The 21,338-nt window shown below is 42.1% G+C and overlaps 2 protein-coding genes across 5 annotated transcripts in view; one reads left to right on the top strand and one right to left on the bottom strand.

Moving 5' to 3' along the window:
- frmpd1a (FERM and PDZ domain containing 1a) overlaps nt 1-14,528 on the top strand; it is a 50,747-nt gene extending 36,219 nt beyond the window's left edge. For 3 of the 4 annotated variants that reach the window (XM_030065236.1, XM_030065222.1, XM_030065246.1), the window contains one exon: nt 31-6,189. In XM_030065236.1, coding sequence (XP_029921096.1) covers nt 31-3,722 — 3,692 coding nt within the window. In that variant the 3' untranslated portion in view covers nt 3,723-6,189. Of the gene's footprint in view, nt 1-30; nt 6,190-14,516 lie in introns of those variants that run through there. The other variant, XR_003929084.1, reaches the window with a different exon arrangement.
- LOC115362456 (high affinity choline transporter 1-like) lies at nt 11,806-21,338 on the bottom strand. Its single transcript, XM_030056389.1, has 8 exons — nt 21,155-21,338; nt 20,817-20,930; nt 16,127-16,282; nt 15,888-16,036; nt 14,168-14,311; nt 13,134-13,287; nt 12,623-12,840; nt 11,806-12,357 (listed from the first exon to the last, which is right to left on the bottom strand). Exons 1-8 carry the CDS (start codon nt 21,336-21,338, stop codon nt 11,806-11,808), a joined length of 1,671 nt encoding a protein of 556 aa, XP_029912249.1.

The raw sequence follows: 21,338 nt of genomic DNA, 5'->3' as shown, positions 1-21,338 counted from the left end.
GGCTGAAAGATTTTCTTTATTGTTTTACAGATTTTTCCACAGAGATGAAACTGGACCTCCTAAGTAGGCTTAGCCTTAGTGACATTGCCATCTCTGTAGCAGAGGCAGAAGGGGAAGGAACAGAAACAGAAGACATAAAGAAAGGAGAAGAAGAAGGAGGAGGGAGAGAAACATTGTTCCAGCTCAGGAAGAGATCTCGCAAGAGGAGGTCCTTCATGGAAACTGATTTCACCTCCAGGGTGTCATACCCGGAGCCAGATGTAGATTCCAACCAGGATATGGTCTCAAACAGGCTTCACTGGAAACTTTTAGCACAAGCCGACGATGGCCAGATGCTCAGTTCAGATCCAGAACCTTCAGAACAAACCCAAAACCCCTGTCCCACTGTCTCCTCCCTTACTCACTCTGAAGGGGAACCAGCCCAGCTTGAGTCAAAGCCCATCCTGTCCAAACCCCGTCTCCATGGGGCTGGGTCTCAGGAGCAGAACAGAGACCTAGGAGCTCCCTCCAGAGCCAAGAAGCAGGAGATGGAGATGGAACCTGATTCGATGGAATACAAATCAGTCACAGATCTGGTGGAGGCGGCCTCTCCTTCCATCACCGTTGTCCGTTGCAGGGTAGAGCCAGACGGGAAGGAAAGTGCTGACCGGAGGGGAGATGGAAAGGAGGAAGGTGAGGGACAGGGTGAGATAGGAGAGAGAAAAGGGGAAGGTGACAGAGACGATCTAACAAGCGTGTCTGGGAATGGACCATTCACCAGTCATATGTTTTTGCCCGAGATCATTGAGGAGGAAGATAAGGATGAGGAAACTGGAAATGAGGGGGTGAGGGAAGTGAGAGAGAACTCATCCAGTTCAAAGAGACCACTCACAGGTGCTCAAAAGCAGCTAGAAGCTAACACATTGGCTTTGTGTTTGATACAGTTGAATATCAAGGGAAGCAATGTTCGTAACAAATCCCGACTAAGAAACCGAGAGCAAAGTTTATATGGACAGGAATACATGTCAGGGGAACTTGTGGATGACGATTTAAAGCCTCTGTCATACTCACCACCACCCCCTCCACCCACCTCCCCTGTGCCTCCATTGCCAGTTCTTCTCAAATCCAACCCTGACACAGTGAGGGGAGAAGGAGACAGTGAGGACATGGAAACCTCATCCAAAATGTCCTCTCCTAACCATGAAGAAAGCGGTGAAGGCCAAAGTCCAGAGCTGCCAAGTAGTAATCACATCTACACTAACAAAGCACGAATAGACTTTGAACTCCAAACCAATGTTAAGGAGGATGATACAATTAGTATTGTTAGTACCAGGACAGCTAGTGACAGCATCAATTCTGACAGTGTTTTTGATGATGATGAAGCGAGTAATTCTTTAAATGCAAGTTTGAGTGATAAGAGAGCCGAGGGCAGCAGTGATTCCACCACAGTTACAAATAGCATCAGTGCTAATACAGGTACAGAAGGTAATGTTGAGACCCAAACTGGTGCTCAGTGTCTTACTATCATAAACACTAACAGTGAAGCTCACACTAGCTCACATTCTGGTGCAAGAATTCACTCTGTTAATTCTGATTATGCTCATACTATAAATTCTATCACAGCAAAGCTTGGAGCTGCAACAAGTGTTACATCTCCTACATTTAATTCGGGCATTACGTTAAATAAAGAGGCTACAAGTAAAATTGCCCCATGCTCTAGTCAAAATGTAGATACACCCAAGAGTGATTCCATTATCCTAGGTGTTGAGGCTAGCTCTAAGAATAGTTCAGCCAAAGTTAATGTTGAAACTACAGCTAAAGACAGTTTTGCCACTCCTGGTGTTAGTTTAGCAAAGGCAAACACGGCCAAAATCCATAATATCTCGAAACAGCCTCCTTCTCCAACTCACTTCCTGTTCCAGACATGCTCTCCCAGCATCATGGGCCGCTTATCAGCCTCCACACTTAGAGGCAAGATTCAAAAGCTGCCCCTTTATTTATCTCGCTCCCAGGAAACCCTCAACCAAGTTGGGGTTGAGAGTAAAACCCCGTGTCCGACTGAAGACATCAGCAGGGATGATACAGACATCACCATCAAAATTACAGACGTTCATGATGTCACAAAAACAGTGGACCTTGAAACAGTCACAGATCCAGAAGCACCAGAATCAGATGACTCTGATGCAACAGTTACAGGCTCAGATGTGGAGGGTGACCTTGTCGTGAAAACGACCACAGCTGAGATTGCTCGTTCAGCGGTATCAGAAGTGAAGGAAGTGAAGGAGAGGGTGGCGATGGTCTCTGAAAGACCACCATTGCCTGTCCAGACTGAACCCAAACCAGCGCACCAAAGTCAGCCTCTGTCTCCTGGGCTTAACAACGACACACCAGGACCAATAATACAGCCTCCAAGCTCCATAGTGGGCAACCTAGACTTCCAAAGAGATACCCCAGGTCCAAAGATGGACACTCCTGGCCCTATAAAAGAGGCTCCAGAATCAAAGAGGACACTCACAGGCCCAAGAACAGAAATTTCAGGTTATAAAATGGATAATCAGTCACCTTACACACCCCCTCCAATAGTGGTGACCACACAGAATCTAAATGGACCAGGAGTCTCTTTTCATAATCAGTCAGAGAAAGTAAGAAGGACCAGTAGCGACAGGCCCCTAATGGGCCTCTGTAGGCCTACAGGAGAGAAGTCAGACTCACTGAAAGCACTTTCCTCAGGCTGTGGGGTGTTTGCTATCTGTGAGGAACCGTCACAGACAAAGACTGCAGCCCAGATGGGGTCTACCTCACCCTTGAAGCCTGGTTATGGCTGCAGTTCTGTGCTGGCGTCTGGGTGTGAATCAGTAGTGGAGGGGATACAGGTACCAGTGGATGCTTGTAGTTGCCCAGCGGCCTATACCAACTGCTTCAGTGGAGGGGACAGTTTCGATGATGAGCTGACAGTCTATGAGTTCTCTTGCCGCACACAGATCAGCGATGTGACCCAAACTTCTGGAGCAGGTCTTCCTCTTATGACAACTCCCCCTGGTCCTTCTTTTCTCTCCTCCTCCCCAACCTTTCCCCCCTCCTCCCTCTCTCCCTCCTTTCCACGATCTGTCCTTTTTTCCTCTACTGCCTCGGAGCTCAGCCCTCTCCTATCTCCGCTGTCTGAAGCCTCTGACTGCTTACTGTCTCAAACGCACAAAGACACCATCAACAGGCTAAGCCAGCAGCGATACCCAGAGCCCCCCGCAGGCTTCCAAATACTCCGTGGTGACGTGGATCAACTCATCTCCATCCTGGAAGGGGGAGGCTCTGACCGGTCTGGGGGAGGTCGTGGTGGCCGCCACCCCAGAGACACCTGCCCTGCACACTTTACAGAGAACAAGCAGGTGCTTCATATAGAGGCGCGGCAGCTAATGGCAAGCTGCCAGAAAGTGGTGGGAGTGGGGCAGACCCCAGAGGAAATGCTCCTCTTCCTAGCTGACAGTTTCCGGACCCTGGTGGAGCTGGCAGGGGTGTGCCTCTGGTTCTCTGGCTGTGACCGGTGTGACCGGAGGAATGCAGAGGCAGTTGCAGGTCTTGCAGATGTTGCACGTTCGTTCAGGGACTTTTGTCTGGCAGCAGAGCGTGCCAGTGGCAAGCGGAGCTGCCAGGACCTGAGCACGAAGCTGCTAGCCAAACAGTGCACGGCGCTCACTGCATCCGTCTTCTGCCTCACACAGGTGTTCCGCACCCTCACTGCACTATGAGTGGACCATGGCATCAAAAGCTTTTAAAATGACCTTGAAACCACCTCTGATCTCTGTCTTCAGCTACATGGGATTAACAGGAAGACAGCAGCCACTGTACGTGTGGGCAGTTTGACCTGGAATAGCTGACATGTTAGAGGGGCTGTAAACAGTGAGGTGATTTTACCTTGGAGACATGCTCGTGCAACAGAGCTCCATGATAGCTCACATGATCACAACGACTCTCTGATATTTAAGAGCAAATTCTTGATATCATAAATCACCAGGGAGAGATCTCAGTGCCCTTTTATGCAGTTTAAGTTAACTTAGCTGGGCATAGATTGGTGAGGTGCATGTGGTTACCAACTGTATGCTGTGCACATACTGTAGTCCACAAACACTCAAATCAGCCAACCACTGGACTTTAGACTGAAATAACGTTGCAAGTTGCAAAAGGAGAACCTGCCTGCATTCCAGTATTGAGGAACTGATATACTTGAATGTATTCTATGTTATTTATTATGTTTTATTAATTTATCATATTCATATGTTATTTGTTTGATGATTACTGCAGTGTGTTAATGTGCAAGTGAGGAATGTAAAGACAGGGAAACAAGAATTTCAGGAATGTTTACAGGCATAGTTGTAGATTGTGGGAAAGAGGTGTACCAGATTAGTAGACCCTTGACACACAGACACACACACACACACACACACACACACAGAGTCATCACTGGATCATCCAGTTTTATAAGCCTTTTGTTTGACTGACTGGTCATTCTAAGATGACTAAAATTTGTGTTTGCACCTCTGACCTTCTGGCATGATATGAAGCAGTCCTGTTTACTGATGCTTTCATCTTTTTCATACATCAGTCATTTGCCAGGCTATCAATGAGGAGCTTTCTGAATGTTTTTGATTGTTTACAAAACCAAAAAAAAAAAAGAGAGCAAGAAATGACGCATTTGATGAAATCAAGTCAGGTCCCATTTCTGTTTCACACTATTGGTATGGACTGAAGAATACAGTTTAAGTGTGATGTGCTATAATATGATATGATTTGAGTTGATTATGTAGTGTTAGGATCATGAAAGCCTAAAGCTGAGTTTTGCATTTTATAAATCAAGTAGCAGAATGCTGATGTATGCGCACTGTATGACTTTTTGAAACAACTGTTACGGTTGGGGTCATTCTCACATTAACTTTTTTTTGTCATTTTGCAGAGACATTTGGTATAATTTATGGAGAAACAATACATTTGCTTGCTTTTCTCTTGTTTGCCAGCTCTCCAACACTCATATAGACGATTGCCCAGTTCAAATACCGTACCTCCAGTGAACGCTCCAGTGGATGATCGTATGGCTGTCAATCACTGGCTGTCTTTTGTTTTCCTGAATGTATTTTTTCTGTTTAGTTATTTGCACCAAGAGCAAAAATCTAAGTTCTCATATTAACTTGGTGAAGAAAAGCAGCAAGGCATTTAGTTAATCAGAGCATAACATGATATAAACATTTCATAGTAGGGAGAGACAAATCAAGGGAAAAGGGAGTACAGAGAGTGAAGAGACAGTGTCACAATCCAAAAAAAAAAAAAAAAAAAAAAAAAATCAAACCTTCTACAGTTTCCGCTAGATTTGTCCTCCATTTTCAGCAGAAGGGACTTTTAGTACTTTAGGATACACCGTCCCCCAAATTAAAAAAACAGAATTAGCTTTCCCTTCATGGCCTTATACATAGTGGTATGCCAGTGATTGAGCCTGCACACAGGTAGCCAGCCAGCTCAGGAATATACTATAGAATAATGAGTTTATCTGCAGATGCTTTGTCTGCCCTTGAACTACACAGTGTGTGGGAGGGTCTCAGAGAAACGTCCACCAATTCAAACTGTTCCAGTCACTGGTTGAAGGCCAGTCATTGGAGTTCCTCATAACTCATCACAACCACACCATAACTGAGATTTACGTTGGTTGTATTGCTCCAGTTTCACTTGGAATGTTTTTTAAAAGAGAGAGAATTGACACTCATTTGACCTGCATGTTCACCGACGGAAATTAAACACTGAAAATCACCATTCTACAGTGACTGGGAGCACCTCATATTACAGACAATACTTCAGTATATGTTTTGAATGGCAACAGTGGCGAAAAACCTTTATTTTTCAAATTTTACTATGTTTACATGTTTTGCTTCCTTTAGTTTCACAGAATTTACTTCCCTGTGTTGCATTCCCAAATTGCAGAAAGGAAATTAAATACTTCTCACAGAGTCTCCATGAGGATGTTGCCCCAAAGGCTGGAAAATGTTTTGTTTGTTTGTTTGGTTGTTAATTTTTTAATCATCATCTGTGCTCACAAAGCATGCGTTAATAATAAGCCATAAAATGCATTGTTGTTTTATCAGGGATTTTATCTGTGAATGACTGCTGTGAATGATCTGCTCTTGCTTTGTAATGCTCATCTCCCACCTATTAAAAACAATGTAAAGATTTTTTTATTATTATTATGTCTTTATTAGTTGTTCAATTGTGCCTTGATTGTTCATTTAGCCTTTTAATATTGTGGCAATTTAACGTTCAATCACTTTTTTGTCAGCACACTGGGAAATCTTTTAGATCCAGACGCAACTAGAACAGGCTGACAGTAGCTGATAGTATAACTTAGATACTAATAATAATCTGATTCACCAAGGACAACAGAGTGGTCACATAATATGTATTTTTACTGAAGCCTTATGTTCACTTAATGTAATCAGATGCTCGACTTCAATTCTCATGACATGGTCAAATTTATGTATGCAAACCTTTTGTTAACTATTATATTGTTACATGTTTACAGTGCAGTCTTATAAATGATGTATAGTCATTGTAAAGAAAGACATAGTATGTACCTTTAATCCTAATCTTGCCATGCTGCAGAAATCTCACAGGGGACAAAGCAGGAAGCCACAGAAAGTGCTATGCATGTTATGATAATCAAAAATCTTTGTATTTGGGAGAATTACAACATCAATCACATCAACCTCCACTAACATCACAGACACCTCTCGGCAGACACAAGAATATTGATCAGAGAGATAAACATTGGCCACAGCAACAACAACACCATTTCTGAGCAGGATTGCACGTACACTGTATGGACAAAAGTATTGGGCTACCTACACATTGCACCTGCAGGAGCTTTTCTGACCTCCTAGTCTAAATCCATATGCATTAATATGGAGTTGGCCCCCCCTCTGCAGCTTTAACAGCTCCCACTCTTCTGGGGAGGCTTTCTACAAGATTTTGTGTTTGTGGGAATTTTTGCTCATTCATCCAGAAGTGCATTTGTGAGGTCAGACACTGATGTTGGAAGAGAGGGCCTGGCTCACAATTTCTAGTTCATCCCAAAGCCTTAATGCACAAGCTTGCCTAGGCTTAAGCCCCAGGGCCTACAAAGATCAGGGGCCTAGCATTGTCCAATAAAAAGTAATTACACTTTTTAATTTGTCGAATGTTGTGTCCCTCACTTGAAATTAATGCTGATTGAATCAGCTTACAAGTCATCCATGTGCCCCCCGAAAATACCAGTCATGCGTTTTTAAACAGAATCCATTCAATTTCCCCTCAAGACCTCCATTCAGCAGCGTTGAGCCTGCAGAAAAAAAACCCTAGTGACTTGGAAATTGACTTTGTGGAGGAAGTGGTATAGTTCAGGGAGTTTGTACAGAAGGAAAAGGTGAGCAGCACATCGGCAGGGGAGTTACTTAAAATGCTAAGAAAAACAAAACTCCATCCAGTCTTTTCCAACACTGACATAACTCTATGGGAGCATTCCTTTTTCAAACTGGCTCTGGTGAAAGATAGACTGCGATCAACAATGCAACAAGACCGAGTCAGTAACCTCACTATAATGTCAACTGAAGACATTCCTCATGAGTTGGACTTTCAAGACTTAATCAAAGATTTTTCTACAAAGAAGACCAGACAAAAGCACTTCTAAAAACGTAAGACAGTACACTATTTATTGGCTTCTAGTGGCTTAGGCACATTTTTAAATTGTTGTTGTTGAGCATTGTTTACATAAGGAATACTTAACTGAACTGATATAACCTAGGTTTGTGCTATTCTGTTAATCTGTAAATGTTTATCAGTGTCACATGGTGCCTGGCATGTAGGCCATATGTCACTGTCCATGGTGCTGAATGGGGAGTGAGTGTGTGTGTGTGCGTGTGTGCATGCGTGCGTGCGTGTGTGTTTGATTCACAGGGCCCACTGAGGCCAAAGAAGAAACTATTCCACTTTAAGTTGTTGTATATATTGTTGTAAATTCCTTTTTTTTCAACTTTGTTTTCTGGCTCAGAGAGGGACAAGACACCATTGTGTCTCCCAAGAAAAATTAATATGCTGGCTATTATTGTTTGGTACTGTCAGGAAAGTTATTAATGTGTTTATAACAAATTTTTTATTGTTTTTATTGCGAGTTGGGGGGGCTTACAAAAACTCTCAGCCCCAGGGCCAACAGGTTAAGGCAACTATGTCCCAAAGGTGTTGGAAGGGGTTGAGGTCAGGGCTCTGTGCAGGTTTATGTCTCGGTAAGCTGAAGCATTAAGATTTCCCTTCACTGTAACTAATGGCCCTTTTCCACTAGTACCTACTCGGCTCGACTCGGCTCGGTTTGGGAGCTTTTCCATTAGGTGGTACCTGGTAGCAGGCCCCATTTTAGGACCTACTCAGCCGGGGTTCCAAGCGAGCTGAGTCGAGCCGAAAATAGATAGATAGATAGATAGATATACTTTATTGATCCCAACCAGGGAAATTCTGATGTTCCAGCAGCAACAGTAGAACATACAATAAAGTTAAATAAAAAAGAATAAAGAAAAAAAATAAATAAATAAAAATAAATAAATATGACGTAAACGCCGTGCAGGCAACTGATTGGACAGGGAGTGACGAGAGCGCCTCCTGCACGAAAACAAAACCCTGCATTAAAAAAAAAAAACAAAAGAACGGCAACAGCGGCCGTGCGCATTGATCATCACTGAAGTTGGCAAAGTTGGAAAATGGCAAGCAAACCGCTACTGCGGTCAAATGAAGAGGTGGAGACTTTTCTGTGCTTGGTGGCGGCCCAAAGAATCCAGAGGGAGCTGGACGGTGCGCCGCCTTGCTATGACGACTCCACCCACGGCGAGGTGCTACTCAATTGTAATGGAAAACCACCCAAACCATGTCGAGCCGAGTAGAGTCGAGCTGAGTCTAGTGGAAATGGGCAATAAGGGGCCTAAGCCAGCCCCAGAAAAACAAGTCCATAGCATTATCCCTCCTCCACCAAACTTTACAGTAGGAACAATGCAGTCTTTGCTGTTTTGCAATGGCGGTTTGAAATTTTTATCCTCTAGGCCGCACAAGCTACTTTTTGTGGTTACTGACTTGTTTTGGTTATCTATGTTTTTGGGTTGCTCCCATTGTAAATACGTTTTTTAGCAAGGAACATTGCATCAGTAGTGTCACAACGAATGTTTTGACCATTTACACACCAGATTTAGGTTTAGGTTAGGGGTAGAGGTTCCCTGTATCCTACGGCATAAGAAACATGCACTAGCACATGTCCAGTAGGGATGCACATTTTGATTAATTTTATAACTGAGTAACCTAGCCTGGGCCTACTCGAGTACCCGAGTAATTAGGTTAAAAGGGGACACATAAAATCGTTCATATACAGCGCATCAATATACCCCTGTTTAATCGAGAAGAAAACTTTTTTCACAATCATCGTTATCTTGGTGGTAGACTGCTTTCATGTTTTATCCATGTCCGAATAAATAAAATAAACATGTATTAATGCTTATTTATTTTGCGTAAATGTGAGTGTGGCATTGCGTCTCTCAGTTAGCTAACGTTACATTGCACTGAGAATAGCATAAATCAGTGTGCAAGGCAGTGGGTTATATGAGCTCTGTTTGTTAAAAATTGATAAAAAAAAAAAATATGCTTTTACAAAACAAAAAAACATATTGTTTGATCCAAAAATGTTTAACATCAAGAATACCCGAACAATGACATGATTATGTAGTTTGATCCTAAGCTGGACTGGGCACTTTTGTATGCCGCGGATAACCGAGTAGTAATTTGTAACCGAGTTGCAAATTCTCCCCTCGGATAGTCGGGTACCCGGTTAGCCCCGCCCATGCCTAATGTCCAGTACTGTTTTATAGCCTAAAAATCAGGTTTCACACCTTCTTTCATATGTATTTGGATCTGTTAGAAGAATATCTAAATAAGATTATATGTCAGGCAACACCACAATAAAAAATAAAAGGAAAATGAAATAATATAAAAGGCTACCTACCCAAATTATAGTGTCCAATATAACCGACTCCATGTATGTGTGTAACCCAGTGGAGACAGCCCCAGCTCTGTGACCTGAACAAAAATCTTTATTTGATCAACAGAGCAGCGGACCACTAAGAAATGTTCAAAAGGACCCCTGACATTGAAGCATCTAATCATATACAGCACAAAGGCAACCAGGAACTCGTATTGTTACTCTATTATTATTATTAAACAGGCAGCCAGGCAGGAGCTATTGCAATTCATCCAAATCAGGTCAGATCCAATCAAATCCTGAGACCATAGTATTCATACTAACAAGTCTTCAAAAGCAGCAATATTTATATTAGGGAGTTGCTAAGGCCTCCACACACCCCATTTTAACATTTACGTTCACTGCATAGAGCACCAATAATGTCAATGCTCACCAAAAAACACTGTCAAATAGACTTATAAACTTTATCAAATTCAATGTGTCATTTTGTCTTGAAACCTCTTCATTAAGCTTTCAGAAAGAATTCAGTTTGGTTATGTAAGGTGATGTAAACCTTAATATCTTCTATGTATGAAAAAAAAATCCATCAAATGATGTTTATAAATACTAATGAAATCATCCCTCTGAATTACTGTTGTTCATTTGCTGTTTCCCTGAGGCTAAAATGCTGATTACACTGATCTAAAATACATTATCTGTCTGATCATGTGACATCACTTCTATTTGAAATGTTGAACACAGTTTGGACTTGATCCGTTTTCATATCAGGTTGTGGCTGTCATGTCTTTTTAATGCTTTGCTGCTGCCCTCCACTGGCAAGATATGAGCATAACCTTTCTTGGAAACATACAATATCGTAAATGGTGGTCATACTATAGGGGTATGGATAACCTCGTCACAAGACATTTAAGTAACAAATATACATGTACATGTATATTTGTAGTGATATATATGTTCTGGCTATTAATAGGTTGGTTTTGCAGAATATACTGTGTACTGTAAGAGACATTGTTTTAAACATTGTACACACTGATTCAGATGACACAGGTCATGAACAGCCTAAGCCAGCTGTTTCTGAAAAAGAGAAATCTTCCTCCCCCAGCACTCAATCCTATTAGCACTATCTATGTATCTATCTAGATACAGATACAGATAGATAGATATACATATCATTTGGATAGCATTTTAACACAACAATCCTGTATATAGTTTTTAACAACAAACCCAAGTGGTGTATGTTGCCTATTAACTGTTAGCAAGTACCATTTTATTTTGAATTATCTATCATTTCACAAGAGCAGATGTCATTTTTTTTCAAATATCATTTTTTAGGGGGAAAAAACCCAAACTCTTCAAGTGTTCAATAATCCATAGCATTCCCTTTTCACTACTACTACCATGAAGAGCTTTCAAGTGAAATACCTAACAGGGAAATTTGCAGCTGAGGTTGAAATGAAGGCAATATCACCTTTCAATTATTCCAAACAGAAACCATTCATAAGATTAAAACTTGAATCTTGGATCCAGTGTTCGTTATGGATCAAGTTTGACGACCAAAGCAATAATCTGCTGATTATTAGATAACCAGTAGGGAAAAAAGTAAAATTTCCAAAAAAAAAAAAACCAAGGGACTCCATTTGCAAGTATAGAAGCAGACTTTACTGTAGTGGCTCCATGTCAAAAATATCCATTGCAATGATAATAAACAATAAACACTGAATGAATTCTAGTATCTTGATCACTTAATTTGATAAGATTATTCTAAAAACCAACAGCTTCCCAAAAACTTAGAATCTGTAATATATCTACAGCACTGGCTGTAAAGCAAATCCATGTTCATTTTCATCAGAGACTGAGTTGCATCCAGCATCCTCTTTGAGGCTCTGTGTGACTGGATCCACTGGTGATGTAGAAACATCACATTTTACCTTGAACACGTCCCACCTTTCGGGTAACAGGTCATGGCTGAACATGAACGAGGCCAGGGCAGAAAAAAACAAGATGGTCATAAAGGTGGTGAGCATGGAGATTGTCCTGACAGGAAGCCGCTGGCTGCAGACTCCATCTTCCACCATGCAGCCGGGAAGTGGGAAGATAGCAGGAAGACCTACAGACTCCTCTCCCAACAAAATTCTTACTGTCACACCAACAATGAAACCCACAGAGGCCCCGTAACCATTTGACACCTTAAAGAAGAGGATGGAAGCCAGGTGTGGGAATATAAGGGTGTAGGCAACATCTGCTCCAAGGATCCAGAGCATCAGGACACTTTTGGTCTGGAATGTTAGAGCCGTGCCGACCAGGCCCACCACCACCACTGAGACCCGAATCACCCACTCCATCTCACGGTCTGATGCCTGGAAACACGGGAGGCAAGGAAGGAAGTGGGCATTCAAAGACAAATGTTCTTCATTCATACGTGTACTTTCCACAACAGATTGATTTTATTTTCTACTTTAAAGGCTTACGCCCAGTATAAAATGACAGGAAATACTCAAGGGAGAGGGAAAGAAAGAATGGCAACGATCATAGGCTTTGAGTGGAATCCTAACTCACAACTCCACAGGCACACTGGCCACCAGGATGGCCCCTGAGCCACCATCACATGCTGCAGTCATTTACCTGTTTACGCAAGATGTTCTTGTAGATGTTGGTGGAGAAAACAGAGGTTGCTGACAGCAGGCCAGAGTCTGTGGATGACATGACAGCAGCAGCCACAGCTCCAATCCCAATAACAGAGATATAAGACGGGGTGAGGTTTTGTAAGGTCAGGGGAAGAATCAAAAACACATCACCACGTTCATATGGAGATGGAGAACCGTACATGGTCCGGTTCCAGTCTAGAAAACAGGAGAAGTTGCAGGTTATTCTTGGAAAGGCTTCTTAGAAAGGCTTCTGGCAAGTTCTCCGTGACAATTAGTTAATGATGAATTTCTTAAATATCAGTTGATGTATGCCTGCTACTTGGTTCTGCAATAAACAGCACTATGAGTCAAACACTGCCTTAAAATTCAAAAACTGTGAAACCTTCACATTATTGAGAATGAATGCCCTCATTCGGGGCAAGGGACAAATCCTGGCCCTGATTAAAACATCTCTGTTTAAGATCTGTCCCTTTTCACCTATCTCCCACCTGTGGAGGCTGCCACAGCCCCAACCAAGACAGAAGGGATTCCAAGGATGGCAATGACAAGGGCAGCAGCAAAGCAGGTGAACTGGGCCTTTGCTGAGGAGGCGGCAGACAGTGTCCTCTGGTGGAAGCACTGGAATCCCACACTACCCAGACCCTAAGACATCAGAGAGTCAAATTAGAGCAGGAAGACAGTGACATCAAGAAAAGATGGAGGACAGGAAGAGGAATGATGGAGAGCTGGGAAAGACTGAAGAAGTCAATGATAGCAACATGGATTATCGTAGTTTGTACATAAACTACTCTGAGAATAGATTCCTGGTGGCAGGAAGCGGTGGGGGAAATAGGGCAACAGTCTTTCAGTCCACCAGGTTTCAGCCAAATTTATTGGTAACTTTCTGAGATATCTTGAAAATATCTAACTCCATTTGCAGAATCTGTTTCTGTTTAATAAGACTCTTTTTTTTTGACCTGCATAAAGTTGGGAGGTTTGAGAAACATTTGAACCATGTGGGTGAATTTTTGCAATTCTGTGATCCAAGTCTTTATGTAAGAAAACCTTACTTCCATCAGCCAATCAAAAAAAAGTCATATCTAGGCTCACGAAACTAGGTTAATATTTTGGATTTTAATAATTACTCTAATCAGCCAGATGGGGGTGCTCTGATAAAATTGTTTACATTTTAGTCTGTTACTGTTGGTGTCAACAAACTACAGTTTTTTGAATTTGCTGATCTCTCCAACAGAAGCATGTTTGAAAAAGAAGCTGATGAAGGAAAAGGGTTGAAAGGTTGTAAAAATTAATGGACCAGTGGGAAACACATGGAAGCCAACTAATCTAAAAACAGAACTGGAACAATAAGAGTGCCTTCTGAGTAAGATTTATAAAAGGAACGATTCAGTATAATGTGCTTTGACCCTGTTCATTGCAGTGATATTTAGGGGGCTAATAAGCACCATAGGCACCAATTAAAATAATAATAATAATAATAATAATAATAATAATAATAATAATAATAATAAATAATTTTTCTCACCAGCATTAAGAAGTCATCAGTCCACCTCCAAGCTTGGGCCAGCTCCAAAGTGCCTATCCAGGGGTCTTGATACATGTGGTTAAAAGCTGTGTGGGCGATGTTTGTGGATGTGGGGTTGAGTAGAAGGAAGGGGATACATATCCACTGCACAGACGGATATTAAAGTCACCAGACTTACATTTAAAGTACCCCTTAAAGTTGTCTAATTGATACCAAAGACACAGATAATTAATATTTTTTAAGAGAACAAAATGCCAATTTAGGATTTCTTTTATGAAAAAAATATGATTACTGTTATAATTGCTGCTTCCAAGGAATAATACTTAATGTGACAGTATTTCCTTTTAAGTGAGTAATGTATTATTTTAATCTTATCAGCATAACACTGTCCCTCTCACTGGTACATGCATAAGTGATATCACTGCTGCATCCTGTGAACACTGGACTTTTACTCCTTGTATCATGAAAGAGAATGCAGTGTTACAAGATGTAACTTGAAAAAACTGACACCTACTCTTGCAAAATGTTCATCTTGCACAAATTAAAACAAACCCTGGCACTTTATAAGAACCGCCAGGGCAATGTCAGCTAGATACATGCAATATTTTAAATATGAAGACAGAAACTTTTTTGGCTACGATAAATGTTTTGTCTCCAACCAAATGACACTGAAGAATAAAAACATCTTGTTGAATTGTCTGCAGCACCAATGCAGAGTGTGCTGGCAGACATGAATTCTCACCAGCAGGAGGTTCTATTGCCTATTTGGTTTCATTTTCTGTGTGTTGCAATAGCCTATAGGAATGACTGAGGTGAGCTGGGAGCAGTGCCGTCGTATAGGGGGGAAAGGTGATGACAATTCTAAGGGCCCACGGCCCACTAGGGCCCACACACAGTTAAAAAAGTGGCAATGAATGGGGTAGAGGGGCCCACACCGATATTCTTTCAGGGTGCCCAGAATTCCTAGCAACTGCCCTGGCTGGGAGTCTCACATGTTCAGTTATGGCCGACGGGGACAGAGGTCCAGTTTATGATAACTGAATCTGCATTCATCTTTAATGTCATCATCTAACATGTCAGAAAGCACTGATGAATATTTTGGGATTGCAAGATTTTTAGGGATGACAGTTAATAATGTTTTTGTGAGTAGCATAGCTGTATGGTGACTATAGCTTAAGGATTTACATCATCTTTGTTTGCTTCTTTCACTCTGTCGGCATTTGAAAGCAATGTCTTAATAAAGAAGACAATATACTTGTCACTCGTCTAGGAGTTTATCTGTCTGCTTCGCCGTACTCAGGTTGACCAGTGAAGGCAGAACACAGAATACAGACTATACAGACTATGGATCTGGTGCAAAGGGGCGCCAAGCGCAATTCACGGGCCTTTCCTAGTTTCCAACCGTCACCATTGTCATTTTCCTGTCCAGCACTCACCTTGTACACATAGCAAATACACTTGTGCCCATCTGTGTGCCCATTGGCATGTTGGTCTTAAAATGAGGTGTGGTCAGGGGCATGTTTGGTGCATTGCTATCTTGGGGCAGTTCAAAATTGTTGCATGATTGAACAACAAGGACAAGGTCTGATGTCATAGCAAAAGTGGACATGGACACACCTTAATTGCACTTGCACCATGCTCTTCAGACCACGCACTTACGTAGATCATTAAAATAGAGCCCTATATATAGACTAAGTATTTAAAATGAACTTGGACTCACCAGACCGATGAATGCTAGAGAAAGCTGGATGACATCAGTGTAGGCCACAGAATAAAGGCCTCCTAACAATGTGTAGAGAATGGCCACTGCTGAAGAGATCCAAATAGCATAGAAGTAGGGTATTTCCAGTATCACACTCATGGTTGATCCTGTTGCAGAACATACACATGCACACATTTTAAATGATTTATCTACATGAACTGAAAGAATTTAAAGTTTAGGTGAATATTTAGGATTACCTAAGCCAACTAGAGTGCAGGAGACCCAGAGCACATCCGTCAGCAGGGCGGGCAGTGCTAATGCACCACTCAGAATTTTTCCATACTTAATCTGGAATGGGTCCATCATGGTGACATACTTCTTGTCCCTCATTGGCTTGGCAAAAAAAAGACCACCTTAGACAATAGATGAAATATTAGCCATTCTTTTCTATTTACTTCTTACATATTTTGTTGATCACATACTCTATTTTCTAACATGAATCGTGCATAATGTGCTCATGTACAGTGAGTACCTGTCCTCTCGACACCTGTTGTCCCTGTTGTACTACTGTGTATTGTTTTGATATGTAAGTTATCAATATGCCTCTTCACCAGTGCCACTAAGACAAATTCCTGCATGTTTCTGTACATTTATTGTGGGTGGTAATCAAGGTGACTGGATTCAGATACTCCTGGATGGGAGATGGGAGACACCGAAACAAGTGAAGACCATGAGTTCTTCCTCATGCTGCTAGCGCTCTCCGCTCTCTCTGTCCGTCTGAGCAGGTTGCTGCACAGGATAGAATAGCCAGCTTTCCACTGAAAAAACTGAGGTGTCAGTACAAGGCAGTTAAAGTGGTATGTAGTTCTGCAGTAGTTAGCTGGTGCTGGGTGTGCAGACGTCAACCACTCACTTCCTACTCATGTGCATCGGCACAACAGTTGGAAACACAAATGGTTTTTGTTCTTGTGGCTTGAGGCCGATGGCCATTATTAACACCGTCTGGTTCCAAGATAGACAATTGTGGAAAGACGGCTATTGGGTGACAGCTCCAACCCTGACTGGGTGGAGGCTGTTTAGACTGAGTAGACTGTCTGATATCTGCTTGCTGTGGTCTTTCATGGGAAGAGAGCGACAGCTCCAAAATTCTGCTCCATTCAGGCTGATTATGGGGGCGGCAAGGCATCAGAATTTTGAAGGCATCTGAGTCCTCTTGTTGCCTTTTGTTGGCAACACCCTGTATCACTGGATCAAACAGACCTGAGGCTTAGCCAGAGGTGGCATTTGGTCACAGCTGAGAAACCTGTAATCCTCCTGCTGTCCTGTGCGACATGTTATCATGCAGAGGGAGAAGTCAGTTGTCTGTCTCAGCTCTGTGGTTTGACCTTCCAGGTGATGCAGGAGGAAGGCCTGCTAGGCCTGCTGGATAACTGCTTGATAATAATTGTTCATCATGATCACTGCCAGACTCAAATCAACGGCCGCAATGGAACTACTTTTTTTTTCATCCCTGTCAGTGTTTGAGAGCTGACCTGCAGGTGTTCCGGAAGGAGGAAGGGGCTGGGAGATCCTGCTCTGTCTACAGGCTAGCAGGCTCAGAATGAGCTTGGCTACATGGAGAGGAAGAGAAGAGATGGGCACAATGGTTGGGAGTGGGAAGGGGAAAGCTGGAGCATGAAATGCAGAAAAATGGGTTAGCAAGTGCCAACTCTGCATGCTCTTGTTGCAGTCATAAAACACACACCTTATGGTTGTCCTTGGCAGCCATGTGCTTCCCACACTAGGATCAGCATTTCTTCTGGGCATCCGACATCTTGCCATAAAGACACTAGCCAGCTAGCTACACAGTTGCGAAACTATCTGGTTGGCAGAATGGTTCGCAAGCTTTTTGACTCACATCACCTCCAGACCACAGCTGAAGGAAACCCTGAGGAGATGCACAAAGACCAGGCCATCTGTAGAAGAGCTGTCCAGACAAAAATCAAGTAAACCAATAATATGGATGAACTAGACTTAACTAAAGTTTCTGAAGAAACTTTAAATGTGCTTGCCACCGTTGCCAACTGCGTAGCCATGTGGTAAACCACGAGCCCTATGCTGTTTGTAGGTTGTGTAGCGTTGTTTGCTGGCAAAAAGGCAGTTACAGTGGTCCGGGTGTTTTCCAGGCAGTTGTTATCTGAAGTCAGAGTCGGGCCAACAAAACCTCCAAACTTAAACTGTGTTTTCTACCAAACTAAAACAGACATGAAAAATTGAAGTTGACACACATAAAGTTGCACTTCTGCTGACCCGTTTAAACTTTGAATGGAGTTTGTTGGCCAAAGAATGAGGGAACTGTGAGGATTTGAAAATGCATGGGTGTCAGTCGGTTCCCCATTATTTTCCAGTGAGGCCAAAAACACGATTTGAATCGTAAATGATGAAAAAACGCAAAGTCCAATTGGTTCGAAAAATTGACAAGCCGCTTCTTCTCCACAAGATGCACATTTTTCATATTTTGTGCGCAGACGTAGCTCAAAATCTTTGCACCGTAGAGCAAAGAAGTTTTGGCCATTCATTTCCTAGAGGCCAAATTTTTTGTTCAGGAGAAATTGCGAAAAATCGGTAAGTCGGATTGCTTATAAAAGTGATAGCACACTTCTCCTAATTGGGCCACATGTTTTTCTAAATTATTGTATGGGGCTAATGCGAAAACTCTGGTAGGAGTAGCGCGCCCAAAACGTGCTGAATAATAAAAATAAAAATATTAAATATGCAAGAGAATAAATAAGATGCGTTGCCTTCAAGGGAAGCACATAACAATACCGTATTTCACCAATTAATCGCCCGGCCGCAAATAGCCGCCTGGTTCTTATAATCGCCTGGGGTCTGCACCCATTTTGCGTATTAAACGCCCACCCGAATAACCGCCGGGGCGATTATTTGCACTATATTGAGGTAACCTAAAATAAGGCTATTCACCTTATTTTTGCAGAAGTAAACAGTTAGCCGCACAATAACTGTGCAGCACTTCCGTTTTCTGTCAAAATAAGAGAGCTAGCTAACGTTAGAAAAAAAAAAGGGTGTACCGTATTCTTAAATCGACCAACTGTAAATATGTTGGACAGTAACTGTCATCACATTAATGGCCTGGTGCAGGTCTGTGTAAAAATAAATAAAGGCCTGCAGCGAATAGCCGCCTGCGTCTTTTAAACGCCTGGGGTCCAAGTTGATTTTGCATATTAAACGCCCGGGCTATTAATTGGGGAAATACGGAAAATATGCAAGAGAATGTGTTGCCTTTTCAAGGCAAGCACATAATAATAGCTGAATAAAGCTTGAATGACCTTGGCAGGTGTGCAGATGGTATTGGGATTCAAGGACCAACCAAATGCCGTTTGGCCAAGACAAGACATGGGTCAGAGATGATTAGAGTTATAAAAGGAGATGGTACACTTCATGAGCTTACAATGGGAAATGCTAAAGATGATGGCATGTGAGTGTAAGGTACACTGTTCGCCAAATAACAAATTGAGAATCAGTCAGACCTAACACACAACAAAACTGCAAGCCCAGACAAAACCAATCTCCATTGCTGGATTGCTTAATATGACTGTTTACAGTTAACATGGTGGCAATGACATAACAATAACGATTGTTGTAATCTTGCTGTGTAGATAAGGCATGCATACAAGTGTCAGTAGGTGGGTTAGGGTTTTTTTTTAGGGGGTTTTCTCTGGCACTGACATCATTCAAAAAATATTTATAACTCTGTGCTGTTTACAGTATGACAGTATCCCTAAATATGGCAGGCAAATGATAATACATACACCTCAGTCCAGACGTATAAAACTCTGTAGATTCATGACCAGAATTGTGTGTATGCACAAAGCCAGAAATATGCATACTCATTCTTTCTGTCAGATTTATAAAGCCGTGTATAGCATGGTTCTGTTTTAATAATTCTCAGCCTTAGTGTAACTTTTTTGCACAAGCCTAATTCCCCTCTCACAATCCGCCATGAATGGAGGCTGACAAACCCCTAACACTCCTTTAACAGCGCCAAAGCTGCCATTGCTGTCATTATGCATAGCCATTATGCATGGCTTAGCCAATTTGTAGCTCATCATATTGACTATATATTGATGACACATGTGCCACCAAATAAATCCACCCATCAATCCATCTGTATTATGTGTGACACAGTGCAACATTCTCACTCATAAATAATACTAATAACAATAAATTTAAAAAAAAATTAAAAAAAAAAAAAAAAAAAAAACATTAACAGGCTTGTACAAAATGATACATACAATGAAATTGGATATTAAGGACTCAGTTTATTGCAGTAATGAAGTTACAATAATAATGTCATATAAATTTCCACTTGTTATTATTTTCTGCCACTTTTCCTCCAGCCTGCAGCCAAATCTCTGTGTACGCATGGTGTGAAGTCTGTGGGAAGGTATGCACATTCTCACCACATCCTCTTTTTTATAAATACCAATTTCTGTGCAGAAAATGGCACATGTATGTTTCTGCAGCATTTATACATCTGGCCCCAGGCTGTGATCCAAAAATGACCAGCTTCTGTTGTTTGCTATCTGCCTAGCAGTAGCTGTTAACTAAACCAACATTCTTATCTGCCGTTTCGGCTGCAATAAAAAAAAAAAGTGCCCTGTTGGGTCACCATGAGCTGGCAGTCCACCAGGATTTTCTCAGTTCTTCGAATGACCAGTCTGTCCCTGGGTCTCATGTTAGGGTAACAAATTTCATGGCACTGTTAAAGTAATTTTAGAGACAGTAGTGTGCAGGATTTACAGTATGTGGCCTGCTGGTGACGCTAGGGTAAGTTCTCAGGGTCATCAAGATTGAAAATGACATAACCTTGTATGTTATGAGGACATTATAAGGTAATGTTGTGTGAATAATGTGTGACAAGTTACTTAGTTTATAAGCTTGTCTTACCAATTATAAAGGACACAGAGTATTGCACAGGCATAAGTGCCCATATTAAGCCCATTTTCGGAGAGTACACTGCTTCAGCCACACCGAGGATGAAACCACCTCCAACCCACGTAGCTGCGGAAGAATAATACATACATACATGCACACAAGCACACACACGCACAGGCAGATACACACACAGACAGAAAAGAGTCTTGAAATCCACGGAGCAGTTCTGAATTGTATCAAATATCTTTACCAAGCACTGAGAGAATTTGTTAGCTGCTTACTCTAACTAGCTACACTGTCCATACTGAGGTGAGCCATGATCAGCCTATCTGCAACACTGAGCCACTTACCAGTCATGGTGAAAACTCCCACCATCAAGTTGATACTCCTGCCTCCAAGAAGCATCACTTCTGACCTGTTTCCCTGGTTCGCCCTCTCAACCCTCTTAGACTTCTTGGAAGCCCAAATCCCCGTCCCCAAAACCAGGAGGTAGAACAGCACCACCACAACCAGACCAGGGATGTTCAAAGCCAT

Source organism: Myripristis murdjan, chromosome 1 (assembly GCF_902150065.1).
Source record: "Myripristis murdjan chromosome 1, fMyrMur1.1, whole genome shotgun sequence".
NCBI lineage: Eukaryota > Metazoa > Chordata > Actinopteri > Holocentriformes > Holocentridae > Myripristis > Myripristis murdjan.
The sequence above is the reverse complement of the archived record's forward strand: the minus strand, read 5'-3'. Positions and strand labels throughout refer to the sequence as shown.